The 17,239-nt window shown below is 31.8% G+C and overlaps 1 protein-coding gene and 1 pseudogene across 1 annotated transcript; both read left to right on the top strand.

Annotated features, from left to right (window-relative positions):
• The first annotated feature begins 9,501 nt into the window (after nucleotides 1-9,501).
• On the top strand, nucleotides 9,502-13,039 carry LOC111879448 (uncharacterized; annotated as a pseudogene).
• A 772-nt stretch (nucleotides 13,040-13,811) lies between these two features.
• Nucleotides 13,812-16,550, top strand: LOC111879493 (uncharacterized). Its single transcript, XM_023875963.3, has 3 exons — nucleotides 13,812-14,067; nucleotides 14,210-14,304; nucleotides 15,466-16,550. Exons 2-3 carry the CDS (start codon nucleotides 14,217-14,219, stop codon nucleotides 16,227-16,229), a joined length of 852 nt encoding a protein of 283 aa, XP_023731731.1. The 5' UTR covers nucleotides 13,812-14,067; nucleotides 14,210-14,216; the 3' UTR covers nucleotides 16,230-16,550.
• Nucleotides 16,551-17,239: the final 689 nt, after the last annotated feature.

Genomic DNA, 17,239 nt, shown 5'->3' with positions numbered 1-17,239 from the left:
TTAAGCTTTGCAAGACGATGCTTGTAAAGATCCTACCAGGATGAACTAATATTAGAATTTGTTTACAAGGACTTGTTTGTGCAGTATTCGTGTTTGTAGTTATAAAGATGTTGGAATCAACTTTAACTCATCAAACAATAACCAATACTTTTTAAATGTACAACTTTTTAGGCGATGCATGGGAATTTTTAGCACAGGTGACGAATCTATTGTGTTTAGAAGAACAACTAGAAGAGTGTATAAATACCTAGGTTATAACCCGTCAAAACCACGGTTCAAAAAATAAAAAATATATTAACTAAAAATAATAATCATTGTTCATTACATTACAAATCATTAATTTATTTACTAAGTGTTAAGTGTTAATGTGTGATACATAGGTTCATAACTTAAAATAAAAAAAATAATATGTTTTCATGTTTGATAATCCTTAAGAGATATATTTTCCCACTTTGACCTAGTTAAATCTTCTTTTCGAAAAATGACTTTTGGAGTTAAATCTGGACTTTCAAATACAAATTTGTAAGATTTCGATATAAATGTAGAGCTTCAATGTTCTATTATTTTATGATGTTTTGGTTCATGTAGGAAATTGGGCTTGATTATTTTTGTATTTCACCTTGTTTAATTTATTTGGTCTAATTATAGAGAAGTCTTATTCGTTACTCGATCACAATCGATAGAAAATATAATATTAGTGTTAAAATAAAACTAAAAAAAAATTTAAAAAAGCAAGGTACTTTTCAATATACAATGATATAATAAAATTTACATGAAAATACAACGCTATTGTAGGAATAAAAAAATATATTCCAATAATAAAAAGAAAACAAATGAAAAAATGATTGGTAATTCTTGTATTTAGCCATTTTCTTTTTATCTTTGTTTCCCCTGTTAATACAATCATACATTTCTTCTTCTCCAACCTCATCTTCTAACCTTCGAAGAACAAAATCAATTATGGCATTTAAGTTGGTAAAATCAAACCCAACACTTGCTAGGATAAACATTTAAGTTCGTATTCTACTTACTAAAATGTTTGTCGTATTAGCCATTTTCTTTTTATCTTTGTTTCCCCTATTAATTGAATCATACATTTCTTCTTCTCCAACCTCATCCTCTAACCTTCGAAGAACAAAATCAATTATGGCATTTAAGTTGGTAAAATCAAACCCAACACTTGCTAGGATAAACACTTGCTAGGATAAACATTTAAGTTCGTATTTTACTTACTAAAATGTTTATCGTATTCTACTTGCTAAACCTTTTTCATTCAATTTATTTAGCAAGTAGAATACGATAAAGATTAATAGACAAATAAATTGAATGAAAAAGGTTTAGCATCTGTATTAAATAAAAACTTATGAATATAACAAAGATGTGAATAAGAAAATTTAAGTAAATAATGAATAAGCTCATGAAAAGAGTATCAGGATGCATCTTACTTAGCCATTGGATCCACTTATGGAGAAATCATAATCCAATTTCATCATTACATAGTAAATCTTTTTTTTTCTCCCACCTTTGAATCTATAAAAAAACACCCATTTATAACCAAAATAAACATTGCATGGTGGCGACGATAGAGAAAGGGAAGTTTGGGTGCGACCCTACCTTGTATGTATGTAACACCCAGAATCCGAAAGACCAAGAAAGGAAGAAAAGCCCTTAGTCAAAGGAGTCAACTCGTCGAGTTCAAGGAAGAACTCGACGAGTCGGAGCGGGCTCCGTGTGGAAGAGTAAGTGACCGACTCGATGAGTCGGCGAGTCTAGTCTGGGTTGGGAAAACCCTAATTCCGGGACTTGGTACCCTATTTAAGCATCTTATTCCCTTCCCTAGGGTTCATTACAACCTCTCTCGTCTAGAACCCCAAAACCCTAGCCACCCAACATCATTTTTGGAGCTTTTGGTGAAGATTAAGGTCCATTGGAGTGGATTTGAAGGCTTGGAAGAAAGGAGCAAGGAAGGAAGTGTAGATCCAGCCTTCACATCGATTTGGCAACTGTTAGAAGGTAAAAAGTCTGGATCTTGAGATTTCAATTGATTGATCCCCTTTATAGCTTGTCTTTGGTCACATTTGGATCATTTCCAAGGTTAATCCGAGTATTAAGCCTTTAAGGATGGATTGGACACATATCTGGACACTCTTAAGCTTTAGAAGCTCAAAGTTGTTGACCTTATCCAAGCTAGGGTACCATTTCACGACCTAGGTTTTCTTTGAAGCTTGGATTAAGTGTTTAGCCCCATAACACCTTGCATGCACGTAAAGTTAGCAACTTTACGTGCAATGCTAGCTTAAGGAGTCCAGATCTATGAGTTGGAGGTATTGGGATGGACTATAATCGACAAATAGAGATGTCACAAGATGAACTCGACGAGTCAGTTCATGGACTCGGCGAGTCGGGCCGCAAACCCAAACCCATTTGTTTATGAGTTGGATCAGTGAGTGGGGTTTAAGGACTCAACTAGCCTGTGTCCATTTTGGACATGAAGATCATGGTACTCGACGTGTTCAAGGAGGAACTCGGCGAGTCCAAGGCAATCTCCTTAGCTTTTGAAGATGGACTCGACGATTTGAAGAACAAATCGGCGAGTCGGTTAAGGATAGCCCCAAATGGTTAATTGAAGGAGAACCCGTCGAGTTGTTACTAGACTCGAAGAGTAGAGTCGAGGTTGTTTTGGGATTTGAGGAGCATAGACTCGATGAGTGGTAGAACAACTCGGCTCGAGTTAACTGGAAGTTGACTCTGACCGTTGACCTTGACCTTGACCTTGAGAAGGATCATGACCAGAGTTGACCTAGTTGGCTTTTGGAGGGCAGTTAGGCTAAGTGTTGTTATTGGTATTGGTAGCTCGGGGAACTAGAGGAGCAACGGTTCGGGGAATTGTCGGTTAGCAGCCAGAAGGTTATCAACAAAGTTCAGCAGTGCAGGTGGGTTACATTTCCAGTAGGAACGGGTCTACGGCTACAATGCCGGCCCATTTAGTTAGCAGTAGTACCGGACTTCAGTCCGTTGCAGTAGTTCAGTGTGCTTGATGTCTTTATGATTCAAGCATGTCTTTGTGTTATGTGTTCCGGACTTCGGTCCGATGCAGTATGCAGTATATGTGTTTATGCTAGTAGTTACGATTATGTTATGCTATGTTCAGTCTGTTTCTGGACTTTGGTCTGATGTAGAAGGCAAGGCCCTGGTTAGTTCCGGACTTCGGTCCGATGCAGAGGGCAAGGCCATGGTTAGTTCCGGACTTCGGTCCGATGCAGTTTCCGGACTTCGGTCTGATGCAGTGGTCAAGTCCCAATATGTGTTATATGTTATTGTATGGTATGTGGTAGTTTAGTGGAGCTCATTAAGCTTTGTGCTTACAGTTTCCAGTTTTGGTTTCAGGTACTTAGTTTTCAAAAGAGGAGCTCGGGAAGATTGCAGTGCACACACACCATTTGTTTAGCCTGGGATATTTATACTCTGATGTATTTTGATATGAGACTTGATACATGACTTATGATTTATATGTGAAGAAGTTATTTATGGTTTTTATTATTAAATTAAAATGAAATTTTTAGACTGTATTTTTGGGATGTAACAATGTATGTGTGAAAGAAAGGAAGATCAATTCTTTTTCTTCCATAAAAATTAGGATCTTACATATAAGAGAAATATTATTGGATATAGATGGAAACTCTATCAAGTATCAATTAAATCTTTCAAAATTCAAATTTAGGATCAATTGCTGATTTATAGGAGATTGCTCTGCAACGTGGAAGGAAATAAGGATGAGCGGGAATCAGAGAGAACGCTTCACAAGAAGATGCCAAGTGGCAAAATAAAAGTGTAGAAAGGTGACATGTGGACTATTAAAGAGTCTTTTAGAAGAAGAGAGATTAAATACTAATGATAAAGAGACTTGTCATACTTAACAACTTATTGGAATCCTTAAAACATATTTCTTCATCATATAAAGATTCTTCTTGTAACAACTTATTGGTTTACCTTGTTTCCCTTAAAATATATTTCTTCATCATATAAAGATTATTCTCCTTTAATGCACCCTTAGATGAATTTATCATTTATAAGAGTATATACTCATTTCCAAAAGTATTTGATAAAATATTTAACATTTCCTTAGATGAGCAAATTTTAATCATGAGATAAATGTTATTATTGATTTTGCTATAGATAATGTAGCTATAATATCCGAATCAACTTGACGTTTATCTTCATAATTCTGGTAAAGTGAATTTTTTTAAGTGCAAGAGTGAAATCCAAGTTGTGAGCACAAACATAGGTTCATAAGGACATTCATTTAAGATATCATTCATGTGATGATTAGTAGTGTAAAGAGACATAACCGATTGTTTCTTCTAGAAAAAGAAAGTGATTTCTTGCAAAATAAGGATTTCTTGAGAGATTTTGGGCGTCCTTGACAAAAATAGCTAATAGTTGATAGCGGGTAGCGAGTAGCTTCTAGCTGGTAACGTTTTGTTAAACGCTACGTGAAGTAGCATTTGGATTTGGAGCATTTTTTTTTTAAAATTAAACTCTTGAATCTTGTAGTGCCAAAATAGACTTTTTGTTAAAAACGGAGCGTTTTGTCAAACACTAGAAGCTCTCAAACGCTTCGTTCCGAACACGCCCTTTACATTTGATATAATTAGGAGCATTTTGATGATTAAGATTAGGGAAAGAATTTAAATTAGGTTTGAGTAGATATTGATCATTGAATAGAATCTTCTCTAATACCATTTATTATGTTGATGATGACATATACAATTTTCAAGGCCTTTATTATGACCAATACCTTTCAATGCAACTATTCTTATGTTCTTCTAGATATCCTTTTTACTTACATAAAGGATCAAATGACCTGTACACTCTTGAATCGGTTGATAAATGGCAACACTTAAATATCTTCACAAATGATTGAATAGAATCTTCTCTAATACCATTTATTAGGTTGATCATGACATATACAATTTTCAGGGCCTTTATAATGACCAATACCTTTCAATGCAACTATTTTTATGTTCTTCTAGAAGGATATATTTTTAACTTACAAAAAGGATCAAGTGGAGTGTACACTCTTGAATCGGTCGATAAATAGCAACACTTAAATATCTTCACAGATGATTTGGATCGGTCTTGAAAAACCAAGCCCGATTAATATATTCTTAAACTATTAGGTATAAGCAACACGTTAAGTCATTTTATCATATGTCATGTCACCCATGGTGTTATAACACCAACTGAGGAAATAGTGTTGAAATGTTAGACCATAAGGAGTGGGTGCGTGTCGTCTCTCGTTATGACAGGGCCTTCCTTGACACGCATTTGCGCGTCGTCTGAGCGTTTTACGACACACATTACGCATCGTAAAAGGCTGTTTTTCTAGTAGTGCTATGTGGTCTCCAATGCAGTCTTGCCACATTGCGGTCGAATTTGGCAGCGCTTTGCTCATTCCTTTGACCATTTGAACGGTCAAAATGTTTTCAATTATTTTTATTTTATTATTTTTTTACCTATATATAAAACTTATCATCTCTTAATTTACCAAACTTCAATCAAATTTCTTTATCTTTCACTGTCTTTTTTTTTCAAAAACTCTCAGCATGTCTTTTTCCAACAACCCAAACAACCAAAAAACACCCATTAGAAATACCCCAACACCTTCTTATGATCAATCGATTTATTCGCCCCCTTTTATCACTATGGCGGTATGTTACCGTATTATCCACAACAATTCTCACAACCGTAACGACCAACACAAACACAAACACAACTACAACCTGTAACCTCGAATTTTAATTCGTTTGAATTTTTGTCTTAACCTGAATTTGTTTAACAAACAAAATCACAACCACAAACATCCATTTTTGATTCCAAACCTGAATTCGTTCAAGAAACTGAACCCACTCGAGCACCAAATAAAAGAAAAGAGAAATCAGTGGCTAAAGGATGGGATCCCAAACAAGTGTTCGTATTGGCACAATCATGTATCGATATTTCAGAAGATGCGACAACATGAAAATACCAAAAACATGATCGTTTTTGGACGTGGGTTACAAAAAGGTTCCACAAAAGAATGAAGTTTCTTCAGTATCATTCAAAACACCAAATTTACTCAAAATGGGGGAAGACAAACAAGTAAGTCATGTTGTTTAAGGATTTGTATAACAACTTGAAACGTCAATGGAAAAACATAGAAAGTGATGAAGTCATTTTGAAGAAATCTCTAAAAGTGTACCAAAAAGATACAAGAAGACTTTCAAGTTTATTGACTTTTCAAATCTCGTGAAAGATAACAAAAAATGGCAAGTGAGCAAAACATCCGAAGAGCATATCGATAGTGGTTCAAAACGCTCAAGAACATCTGAATCCAACCACACTACATTTGATGCTCGTGTTGGTTTCAACCTCAATGATGATGTACCCATTCAAGTTTCATCACCTTCCCAACCAATGGGAAGGGACACAACAAAAAGCAAAGACAAAAGCAAAACGTCAGATTCAGATGATTTGAAAGAAACCGGTGACGATATGAAGGGTATAAAAGAAAGAACGAACAAAATTTTGCAAATTGCTTCCGAAAGAGAGCTTTGGAAACAAAAAAATAGTGACATGAAGACACTAATGATGGACACATCGAATATGACCAAGGAGGAGCTTAAAGTTTTTATGACGATGAAAGCCGACGTCAAAAAACGTTATGCTAAGTAGGTATGTTTAAGATTGTAGGTTTTAATCGTTTGATTTTTTTTGTAGGTTTAAGATTTCTAGTCCCCCCCCTCCAAGTGTTTAGGCGTTTTTTTTATTGTCATGTTATATATATTTTTTATTAATACAATGTAATGTCTGTTTTTGTTTTGAAGTAATGAAATGTCATATATATATATATATATATATATATATATATATATATATATATATATATATATATATATATATAATTGAGTTTTTATTTTAATTTAGTTACTAAAAAAAGTGTGTTACCACTCCTAATATGTGGCAAAGAACCATACTTTTACGGTAAAAAGTGACATCACACATATATGACACTGAAGGGAGTATGGTAAGATTCACACCACTTCTTCTAACCTAATAACATGGAGAGAGAGAGAGAGAGAGAGAGAGAGAGAGAGAGAGAGAGAGAGAGAGAGAGAGAGAAAGAGAAGAAGAAGAAGAAGAAGAAGAAGAAGAAGAAGAAGAAGAAGAAGAAGAAAATGAAAATGATGGTTAGTTGATTTCTCTTGTTGAGGCATGTTATCACATCTTATAATATACCCCTTAAGATGAAAGAGAGTGATGTTCCCCATGTTATAACTAGGTTAAGAGGTGTCACCTCATCCATAAGGACCATAACACTATATTATGTTGCCCATACCCAACATCCTTATATGTAAATATGTCTTTTTAATAGCAATAAAAATAACATGTGTCCCTTTTGAATGCTAAAACAAATACAGTTTGACTGTTAACATGTGTTTCCCTTTTGACTACTAACATGTCGATCACACAAAAATATGCTATTAAGATAGATTGTGTGAGCTTATAGCGTGACAAATAGTAAAATGTTTCCTTATTATAAACTATACAGTTTGTCACCATTTAATCTAATCAAGTAGGTAAGGACTTACAACTTCTTGCCAAACAAAGAATATGATCTTTAATCGAGTCCTATGTCCAAATCTTTCACCATTAAAACCTTTTAAATTTCTCCGTCAAATTTATTGGTTAAACTTGTTATTTTGCTCAACTGAGAACTGGGATTTAAAGATATCAACAAAATTTGTCTTCTTTGATATATCAAATAACTCAAAATCTAAACAAGGAGAAGATGTAAATGAGATGGATTGAGATGGACCTGTATCGTAATAAAACGTTAAATCATTAAAAAAAGTACATCATATATGAATAATCATAAATTACACCGTAACAATTAAACAACTTATCCTGATCATATGTAATAATTTTTTGTTCAAAAAAGTTAGAAACTCTATTATTTGATTGAAAAAATTAAAATGTTGGTAGGCATGAAATCGTTGAACTTTTGAAAATATAATGATTTTCTAACTTGCTATCTATGAAAATGTTTAATCTTGATTCTTAATTAAATACTTAAAATTAAAATTAATAATTTCATATAGGACGTGTTTGGCATGAAACTTTTGGAAGCGTTTGGGAGCTTCTAGCTTTTAACTTTTGACAAAAAGCTCTAGTTTAAACAAAAAGTTTCGCTTGGTAGTATGAACGTTTAACTTTTAGTTTAAACAAAACGCTTCAAATCTAAAAGCTACTTCATGTAGCATTTACCAAAACGCTTCTGAGCTTTTGAAATCAATTTTCATAATTACCCTTAAAAATATATTTATATATTTATTTATTTTTAATCAATTGTCCTTTTATGTAATTTTATATATTTCAAAAGCTTCCAGCTACTTTTTCCAAACACTCATATAAAAAATAAAAGTTACAGCTTCCCGCTAAACACTATCAGCTACTTGCTTCCAGCTAACAACTATTTTTGCCAAACACGCACATAGTGATATTTTATGAACAAACAATTAAATATAGATTAAGATTCTTGAAGAAAATAGGAAGAAATTAAAATAAAAATATATTTATAGAATGTATAAAATCATTATATATTCAATAAAGAATATTCCTTGTAATATTTTATGGAATTTGTATAGAAGTCCAACTAAATAAACAAGAAAGAGAAAGTAACCCGTACAATACCGCAAGTATTTATTAAAAAATTGAATGTTTTGTTCAATAAAGAATATTTCTTGTAATATTTTCGGCAAAACTAGTTGATAGCGGGTAAATTGTAACGGGTAGCGGGTAGCTTGTAGCGTTTTGTTAAACGCTACATGAAGTAGCATTTGAATTTGAAGCGTTTTGTTTAAACTAAACGCTAGAAGCTTGCAGTGCCGAATGAGACTTTCTGTTCAAAACAGAGCATTTTGTCAAACGCTAGAAGCTAGAAGCTCGCGAACGCTTCCAAAAACTCCATGTCGAACACACCCAAGACCGCAAGTATTTATTAAAAAATTGAATGCGTATTAAATGATCAAATATATATCTAACTAGTAATGCTTATTTCTTTGGTACGTTATGTAATGATAGATTTTTTATTGATTTATTTAATTTGAGGGATGTATTTCATTTCAAATCTAATTTTCCATAAAAATTAAAAAATACAAATATATTATAACAAATATTTAACCTTGTTAAATAATATGTTTTCATATAACTCGTGATATTACTAAACTTTTTTAATTTATTTTTATTCATATATTTTAAAAAGTCAATATTATTTATTATTTTACTAAATATAGTTAAAATGATATTTAGAAATAAAAAGAAAAAAATAATATATATTTACATAGTCGGCTCATGGCATGTGCACCAAGTACCCATGAACAGGGCCCAAAAAATTATAGAGCTTAATTTTTATAGTATTTTTAGTATGGTATACTCATTTAATGGCCCAAAACAAAAAAACTAGGTTATTCTTTTCATTTGTTCGAGTGCACGCAAGCAAGGATGAGCGGGAAGAAATTTCGGGAAAAAAATGTTTGGGTTCTTCACTGATTACTCTGCAAGCATGGGACATTCATTATAGAGCAACGGTATTATTGATCTTTTGATTGCTTCTTTTATGTTTTATCCATCGATTCCAATCACCACGAGCAATCAACATAATCTTACTTCTTCTTTATTTCTTCTCAAAACTTTGAAGCGAGCTGCAAGTCAAGGCTTCAAGCCCTTCATTCCTTCAAGCAACGATTCATTCACAATCAAAGATTCAGAGGTTTCAAAATCAGAAGGTTTCGATTTTTGAAATTAGAAACAATCTACATACAACAATCTGAGATTCTGAGGTTTAGACTTTTGAAATTAGAAGGTAAAATTAAGACAATTCTTATTTTTTTTCATGGATTTCTTATTTGTTAATTGTTAATAATAAGTTCTTAGTTTTATATTTCTAAATTCTAATCAGATTTTTTTTCTTCTTCTCATATTCTGCTTCCAATCAGTTCTTAGTTTAATAATCTAAATTTCTAAATTCGTTTCTGATTTTGAAGGTGGTTTCTGATTCTAAATTTGTAAGACAGAAGTCAGAAGAAACAAGGAAGTGAGGAAATTAGTTTCTAAATTTTGAAGGTACAAACAATTTCCGAATTATGTTTTGATTTATGGTTTCTGAATTCGTTTCTATTTTTGGTTTCTGATATTGAAATATATCATGCTGATTTGGAAATTGGATTATGTTTTTTTTTTACATTTTTGATACCCTTTTTGGCTTTCTTGTTGATTTGAAGAATTGAAGTGTTGAAATTCTAGAACCAAGAAGAAATCTACAAATCACAAAAAAGGTCGTTTCTTTCTTTTCTACAATTTGCAATGCCTCCTAGATTAAAAAAATATGCATCTGGATATGAAAAACGTAAGAAAAAACAAAAATTGAAGAAGATAATAAAACTCAAGCAGGATCTATGCATAAGTTTATAACAAAAAAAACACAAAACTTTTCGGAAAATGAAACACAACCCGTTAATGAAGATATTCTTGATGATAATGATAATGTTGATGCTAATGCTAATAATAATGTTAATGATAATGTTGATATTAATGATAATGCTAATGTTGATGTTGATGATAATGTTAATGTTAATGATAATGCTAATGTTGATGTTGATAATAATGTTGATCTTTACACTTTTGATATATTTGATCCAAGAAATTAGGATGTTCTTGATTCTAACATGATAAATATTTTAGCATTGAAAGGTCCTAAAAGAGATTTATACATTATAAAAGGTCCAAAAGATAAATATTTAAGAAGATTTTCTGCAACATATTATACTAAAACTTTACCAAATTGGGAAAAATGTGATAGAGATTGGTTTGTTTATTCTAAAGAAATTGATAAAATTTTTTGTTTTTGTTGTAAAATATTTCGAAAAGGGTGTGGAAAAGGTCAATTAGCAAATGAGGGGTTTAGTGATTGGATACATCTTAACACTAGAATTATAGAGCATGAAACAAGTATGGAACATGTTAAAAATATAAATACTTGGTATGATTTACGTTTAAGATTACAAAAAAATAAAACTATCGATAATGCGGCTAAAAAACAATCAAAAAAAGAAAAAGTTCATTGGAGACAAGTTTTGTTGAGAATTATATCTATTGTGAAATTTTTTGCTAAACATAATCTAGCTTTTCGTGGTACTAATGAGAAGTTGTATGAAGATAACAATGGAAATTTTTTTAGGTTTATTTGAAATGTTGGTTGAATTTGACATGGTTTCTTATGATCATATACAACGTATTACAAATGAAATTGGTATCCATAAACATTATCTTGGGCATAGGATACAAAATGAATTAATTCTTTTGCTTTCTTCAGAAATAAAATCTATGATTATCAAAAAGATAAAAAATGTAAAATATTTTTCTATAATACTTGATTGTACTCCCGATGTAAGTCACAAAGAGCAAATGACTATTATTTTAAGATATGTAGATGTATCATCAAATGTTGTTTGCATTGTAGAATCCTTTTTAGGGTTTTTAGATGTAAATGATACAACCAGACAATGACTTTTTGATGTTTTACAAAATGAATTGAATTTGCTTGATCTTGACATTAATAATATACATGGGCAAGGTTATGATAATGGATAAAATATGAAAGGAAAACATCAAGGAGTGCAAAAAAAATTTAGATATAAATTCTAGAGCTTTTTATACTCCTTGTGGTTGTCATAGTTTGAACTTAACTTTGTGTGATATGGCTAATACTTGTGATAAAGCTAAAGGTTTTTTTTGGAACAATACAACGTATCTATACAATTTTTGCAAATTCCACTAAGAGATGCCAAATTTTAAAAGATAATGTGAAAGGGTTAACTTCTAAAGCTTTGTCATCCACTCGTTGGGAGAGTCGTGTTGATAGTGTTAAAGCTATAATATTTCAAATTTTTGATATACAAAAAGCTTTACTTCAAGTAGCCAAAAATGATAATGATCCAAAAATAACAAGTGAAACTAAATCCTTAGCAAAAAATGAACTTGGCAACTTTGAGTTTATATTGGCAATAGTAATTTGGTATGAAATGTTAAATATTGTTAATTTAGTTAGCAAACAATTACAATCAAAAGATATGCTTATTGATGTTGCTATGAAAAAAATAAAGGGGTTGATTTTGTTTTTTAAGGAATATTGAGAAAATGGGTTTTTAAATGCTTTAGAAACTGCAAAAGATATTGCCTTGGAAATGGGCATTGATCCAATATTTCCTAAAAAACGTGAACCTAAAATAAAAAACTTTTTGATGAAATTTCAAACGATATTTCTTGTATTGCTTCACAATCCGCACAAGAGAAATTTAGAGTTAAAAATTTTATTTATATTGTTGATCAAACAATTATTTCTTTAACTACAAGGTTTGAACAATATCAACAATATGATAAAATATTTGGTTTTTTGTTTAATTTAGAAAAATTGCTTTCATTAGATGATATTACATTAAAGTCTTGTTGTATGTCTCTTGAAACTGCACTCAAGAAAGATGACCAATCGGATATTGATGGAAATGACTTATATGTTGAATTAAAATTACTTTTACATCTCTTGCCTAAGGAAAAAATTACAGCAATTGATATTCTAATTTTTTTAAAACGTGTTGATTGTTTTCCTATTACATCTATTGTATATAGAATTATGTTGACTATTCATGTTACTGTTGCATCTGCAGAACAGAGTTTTTCAAAATTGAAGATTTTGAAGTCTTACTTACAATCTACAATGACTCAAGAACGACTTAATGAATTGGTTTTGATGATGATTGAGCGTAACATGTTGGATAAAGTTACTTATGAAGATATTATTGAAAAATTTATTTCAACAAATATTAGGAGGATAGCTCTTTTCAAGTAGAAGTCAATGTCTTTTGTGTATTATTTTGAATGAAAATTTAATTTTATGTATTTGCAGTAGAAAATTAAAACTTATAGTTTTTTTTTGTTTATATTTTGAGATCTTTCAAAATTTAGGGCCTATTTTTGTTAAATCGCACAAGGTCTCCAAAATCTCAGGGCCGGCCTTGATGATTATTTATCATGAAACTGGAATAAGGTGTTTTCTTTTAAATTCAACATTTGAAGCTTTACATTTTTAAAGATAAACTATTACATTTTTATTTTTATAAAATAAAACAAGATATGGATTTTGAAACAGAAGGCAAAATCTAATGATGCAATCATACTTTGTTTTATTGTAGAATTTTACTTTTTTTATTACAATAGTTTATATTTATTTTTATTAAGAATTTAACTTTAAAAAACCTACATAATTATATCATTATACTTTCCTTTGTAGAACATTTATGATAATGCAAAAAGGTAAGGTATATTACTACGTATTAATTGTATTTCAAATGATTTTCGGATATCTATATTAATAAATAAAACTCATTTTCTGCCATATGTCATGTCCTCATTGATTTGGACACATGACATTTTAATAGATTTTTAGAATTTATTTATTTCCACATGTAATTTTCTGATTTGTTCACATATCATAACTTATTTCGGTTATAATATTGAGAGAAATAAATGTTTCCTTAAAAAATAATTAATATATTTATAATGTAATAAATGTCATAATTAATGAGAGCTTTAAAATTGATATTGATATTAAATTTAATGTTTAAATATTGATATTAAATTTTTATTTTTAATAAACCCATATATTACACGGTATTCCACCTAGTTTGAAAAATAAATAAATACTATATTCTTAAAAACACTTTTGTGGTTATGCAAACTTGCAAAGCTGGAACTCCGAACACAATTTAGTTTCCTTAACACACAGAAAAAGCCACGCCAAACCCAAAGTAAAAAAGAAGCATAAGAAACGTGTTCCAAAAACGAAAACTTATAAACGTTTTCTCTCCTCTGATCATCGATTACTCACGCCATTCACTCCAGCAATCCTAAATTCACAACACCCATTTCCCCAATTCCTCTTGTTTTCTCTAATTTCAAGTCTAATCGCAGGTACCCATCTCTGTTCGACTGTTTCCTGTTAAATTTCGGTCTTGTTTCCCTAAATCCGTCTTCATTCTCTCAAGAACTTTTCGATTTTGATTTGATGTTTGAACGAATGTTTGATTTTGTGTTTGTGTTCTTCGTGTTGCAGTGATCATATGGAGAATTGGAGAAAGAAGGGTAATAAATATAATCAAGAGCCTCCAAGATTAAATTCTCATAATTATTACGGAAACCCACCTCTTGGTATGATTTCGTAACCGCTGTCAAGAATTTTACAACTCTTTGCATGCCGATTATCTGCTTAACTGTTGTCGTATAGATTTTCTGTATCTTCAAAAATCATGGGTAACTGTTTCTTGTTTGCATGCATTTTAGTTGCAGTTGATGTTCGATCATTACTTGTATGCATTTGTTCATAGCTAATTGTTATATTACTGGGTTGAAAGTTTACAAAGCCCTCTGTGTTTTTAAAGCAATGTTTCTGTAATTTAAGATTTCCACGTTTTTGGTCTTGACTGCAAGATTCATTAGGAATGCCCTCTGGTTAACATTAACAAACGGAGGCTTTGAAAAAAAAATCCCTTGTTTGTTTTCGCGTTTCCACATGGTAGTAAGCCAGAATTGTTGTTTGGTATTCTAGGGTTTTCCTTTTTAGTATGCCTTTGATAGGCTTTCTTCATCTTCACTAGTTCATAGAACTGTGGGACCAGTTGGTTTGGGTGCCTAGTGGTGGCCTTTACCCTTTTCATTCTTAGAAGTTACAACTGTAAGTTTCCTATGGTGGTTCTTTCTTAGGTCTCACTTTTATCTTCCATTGTCTTTTGTGATGTTTTTAATTGTCCACATGTTTGCCATAGCAGTAAAGAGGTGAGAATCCATATATAAGTGAGGACACTGTGATTTACCTCTCTCATGTTGGCCGTGGAACTGTCATAATCTATTTTTCCCTCATTGTAATAAATCAACAATTTGGGAAGAAAAAAGTATCCTCAAGTAGCTCAATTAGTTATGTGTTCCATATTAGAATGTTTTTATTTATATGTATGCGTTAAGAATAAAACTCGTTAGGAACCTTGACCTTTCACGTGGACGTGACCACCAAAAAATTTAACATACAAGAAGGCGTAACGGATACGTTAATAGTTTAACAAGTTATCATGAATAATAAACACTAAAGCTTACACATCCCTACATAGGGCGTGTACAATGTTTGGCATGCATTGGACCAGGACTCATATTAGAAAGATATCTACCGAATGAATTACTAAATTCCTTCTTAGTCAGCCTCTTTTAATAACTTTCCACCATTCATACCCTACAGAAAGTGTAAATTTTCTTTAAACGTAGTTTTTACAAGATTTTGTTTTTATCACTCATCCGAATAAACAATCAACATGTTTTCAGGTGGGAATTCAAATTGGCAACAGAGTGTTCCATCGTGGGAGAAGAGATTCGTGACATCCATCGGAGCAATGTCATGGAAGAAGTTTTTGGAAGCAAAAGCATACGCACATCTCTATGAAAACATAATGAAGTGGAACGATTCTGCTGGAGAAGAAGCATTCCAAACAGCAAAACATAATTTCCATGCACAAATTCACGGTCTTCCATGCGACATTAAACCGCATAATCCCAACTTGTATATTGATCAAATAGATTGGAACGTGAAAACCAACCACGATCTAGTTCTAGACTTGAATTCCGATTCTGTGGCTCCTAATTCCGATTCCGGCAGCAACCGTGAACCGGTCGTGATCTTTGGGGATGCCCTCCCGGATCCATATAAAAACTACTCCCCCGCCGGTTGGGGTGATGAAAGCAAAACTCGGGATTTTCAGAATAAGATGCCGGAAGACTGTAACTACGGGGTTGTTTATGATGATTATGTGAATAGTTGGGATGTAGATTTAGAAGCTATTAATCCTCAGTTGTTTTCGAGTGAAAATGACAATAAAGCCCATGGAGAACAAGGTTGGAACAATGACAATAACGGCTGCCAGGGTTGGAACAACAATATTCATTATCGAAATGTGAATAATGGGGGAGGGAGGCATAGAAGTTGGAGGTTTAATGGGAATAATGATCGTTCTTGGAGGAATAATGGGAATAGGAGGAAACCAGTGGTTCAAGCCCATGGGAATCAATGGGTTCATAGGGTGCACCCGTGAGGTTAATTATGCCAAGAAGAGTTGCAGATGGTTTTCGTTTTCTTGAATGTTGTTAAGAAAACGTGTTGGCTTACCAACGCTTTCTGCTAGTTTTGTTAGTTAGTTATATTGGGGAAATGTTAAATTAAATTTTGGAGAGTTTTGAGTAGGAGTTTGCGTACATGTTTTATTGTGATGTTGATAAGTTTAGTCGTCATAAAACTTTGTTTTTTGGGCACCAAATGCTTGGACAAATCGGGTCCTTGTTGTTACAATACAACCCATCAACATCATTTCCTGATATGGATTAGTAATTAAATATCTAAAGTTCTGCAAGGTTTACTTTTTGGTTAAGTGGTTTCTGTTTGGAGAAAATGCTACATAAATAAATGTTGTTTTTTTAGTGTTGAATGAAAAATGAACTCTATTTTTTTTTTGAGCCACTCGAAATAAAACATGTCGCAAATTTTGAATGATGAACTATAAGATTGTTATCGTTCGTTAGATAAAAACCAAAAAAAAAGTTCTATGAACATATTTCAATCTAGATTATTGAAATTAACTTTGCTTTTGACATGTTAAAGTAATTTTATGTTAAAGTAATTTTATATTGAGATGAAATGCAAATGTAGTTTATCATTTTTGGATGACAAAACTAAATTTTTTAAAAACTGTATTCGTAGATCTTTGGGTCATAATATTATTATGTATGATCTGTTAGATTTTTTTGAGAAACTTCACAAAGAAACCAAAGGTATCAAACATGGATCATATATAGTTAAACATTAGTTGTTTTTTCTTTCTAAGTATGTGTGTTCGTCATTGGATATCTAATGATTTTTTTATACAACTAATTCAATACAGTCATCTATTGGATAGCAGATATTGTCAACCAATCTAATCAAATTGGCTATGGTCAACCGAACCTAACCAATCCAATTTGACATTGTATTTGATCGATTTTATCCATTGAATATTTATTGTTGGATATTCAATATGTTCAATCGGATCCATCCGGCGTCCATCAATTC

This window comes from Lactuca sativa, chromosome 9 (assembly GCF_002870075.4).
Source record: "Lactuca sativa cultivar Salinas chromosome 9, Lsat_Salinas_v11, whole genome shotgun sequence".
NCBI lineage: Eukaryota > Viridiplantae > Streptophyta > Magnoliopsida > Asterales > Asteraceae > Lactuca > Lactuca sativa.
The sequence above is the reverse complement of the archived record's forward strand: the minus strand, read 5'-3'. Positions and strand labels throughout refer to the sequence as shown.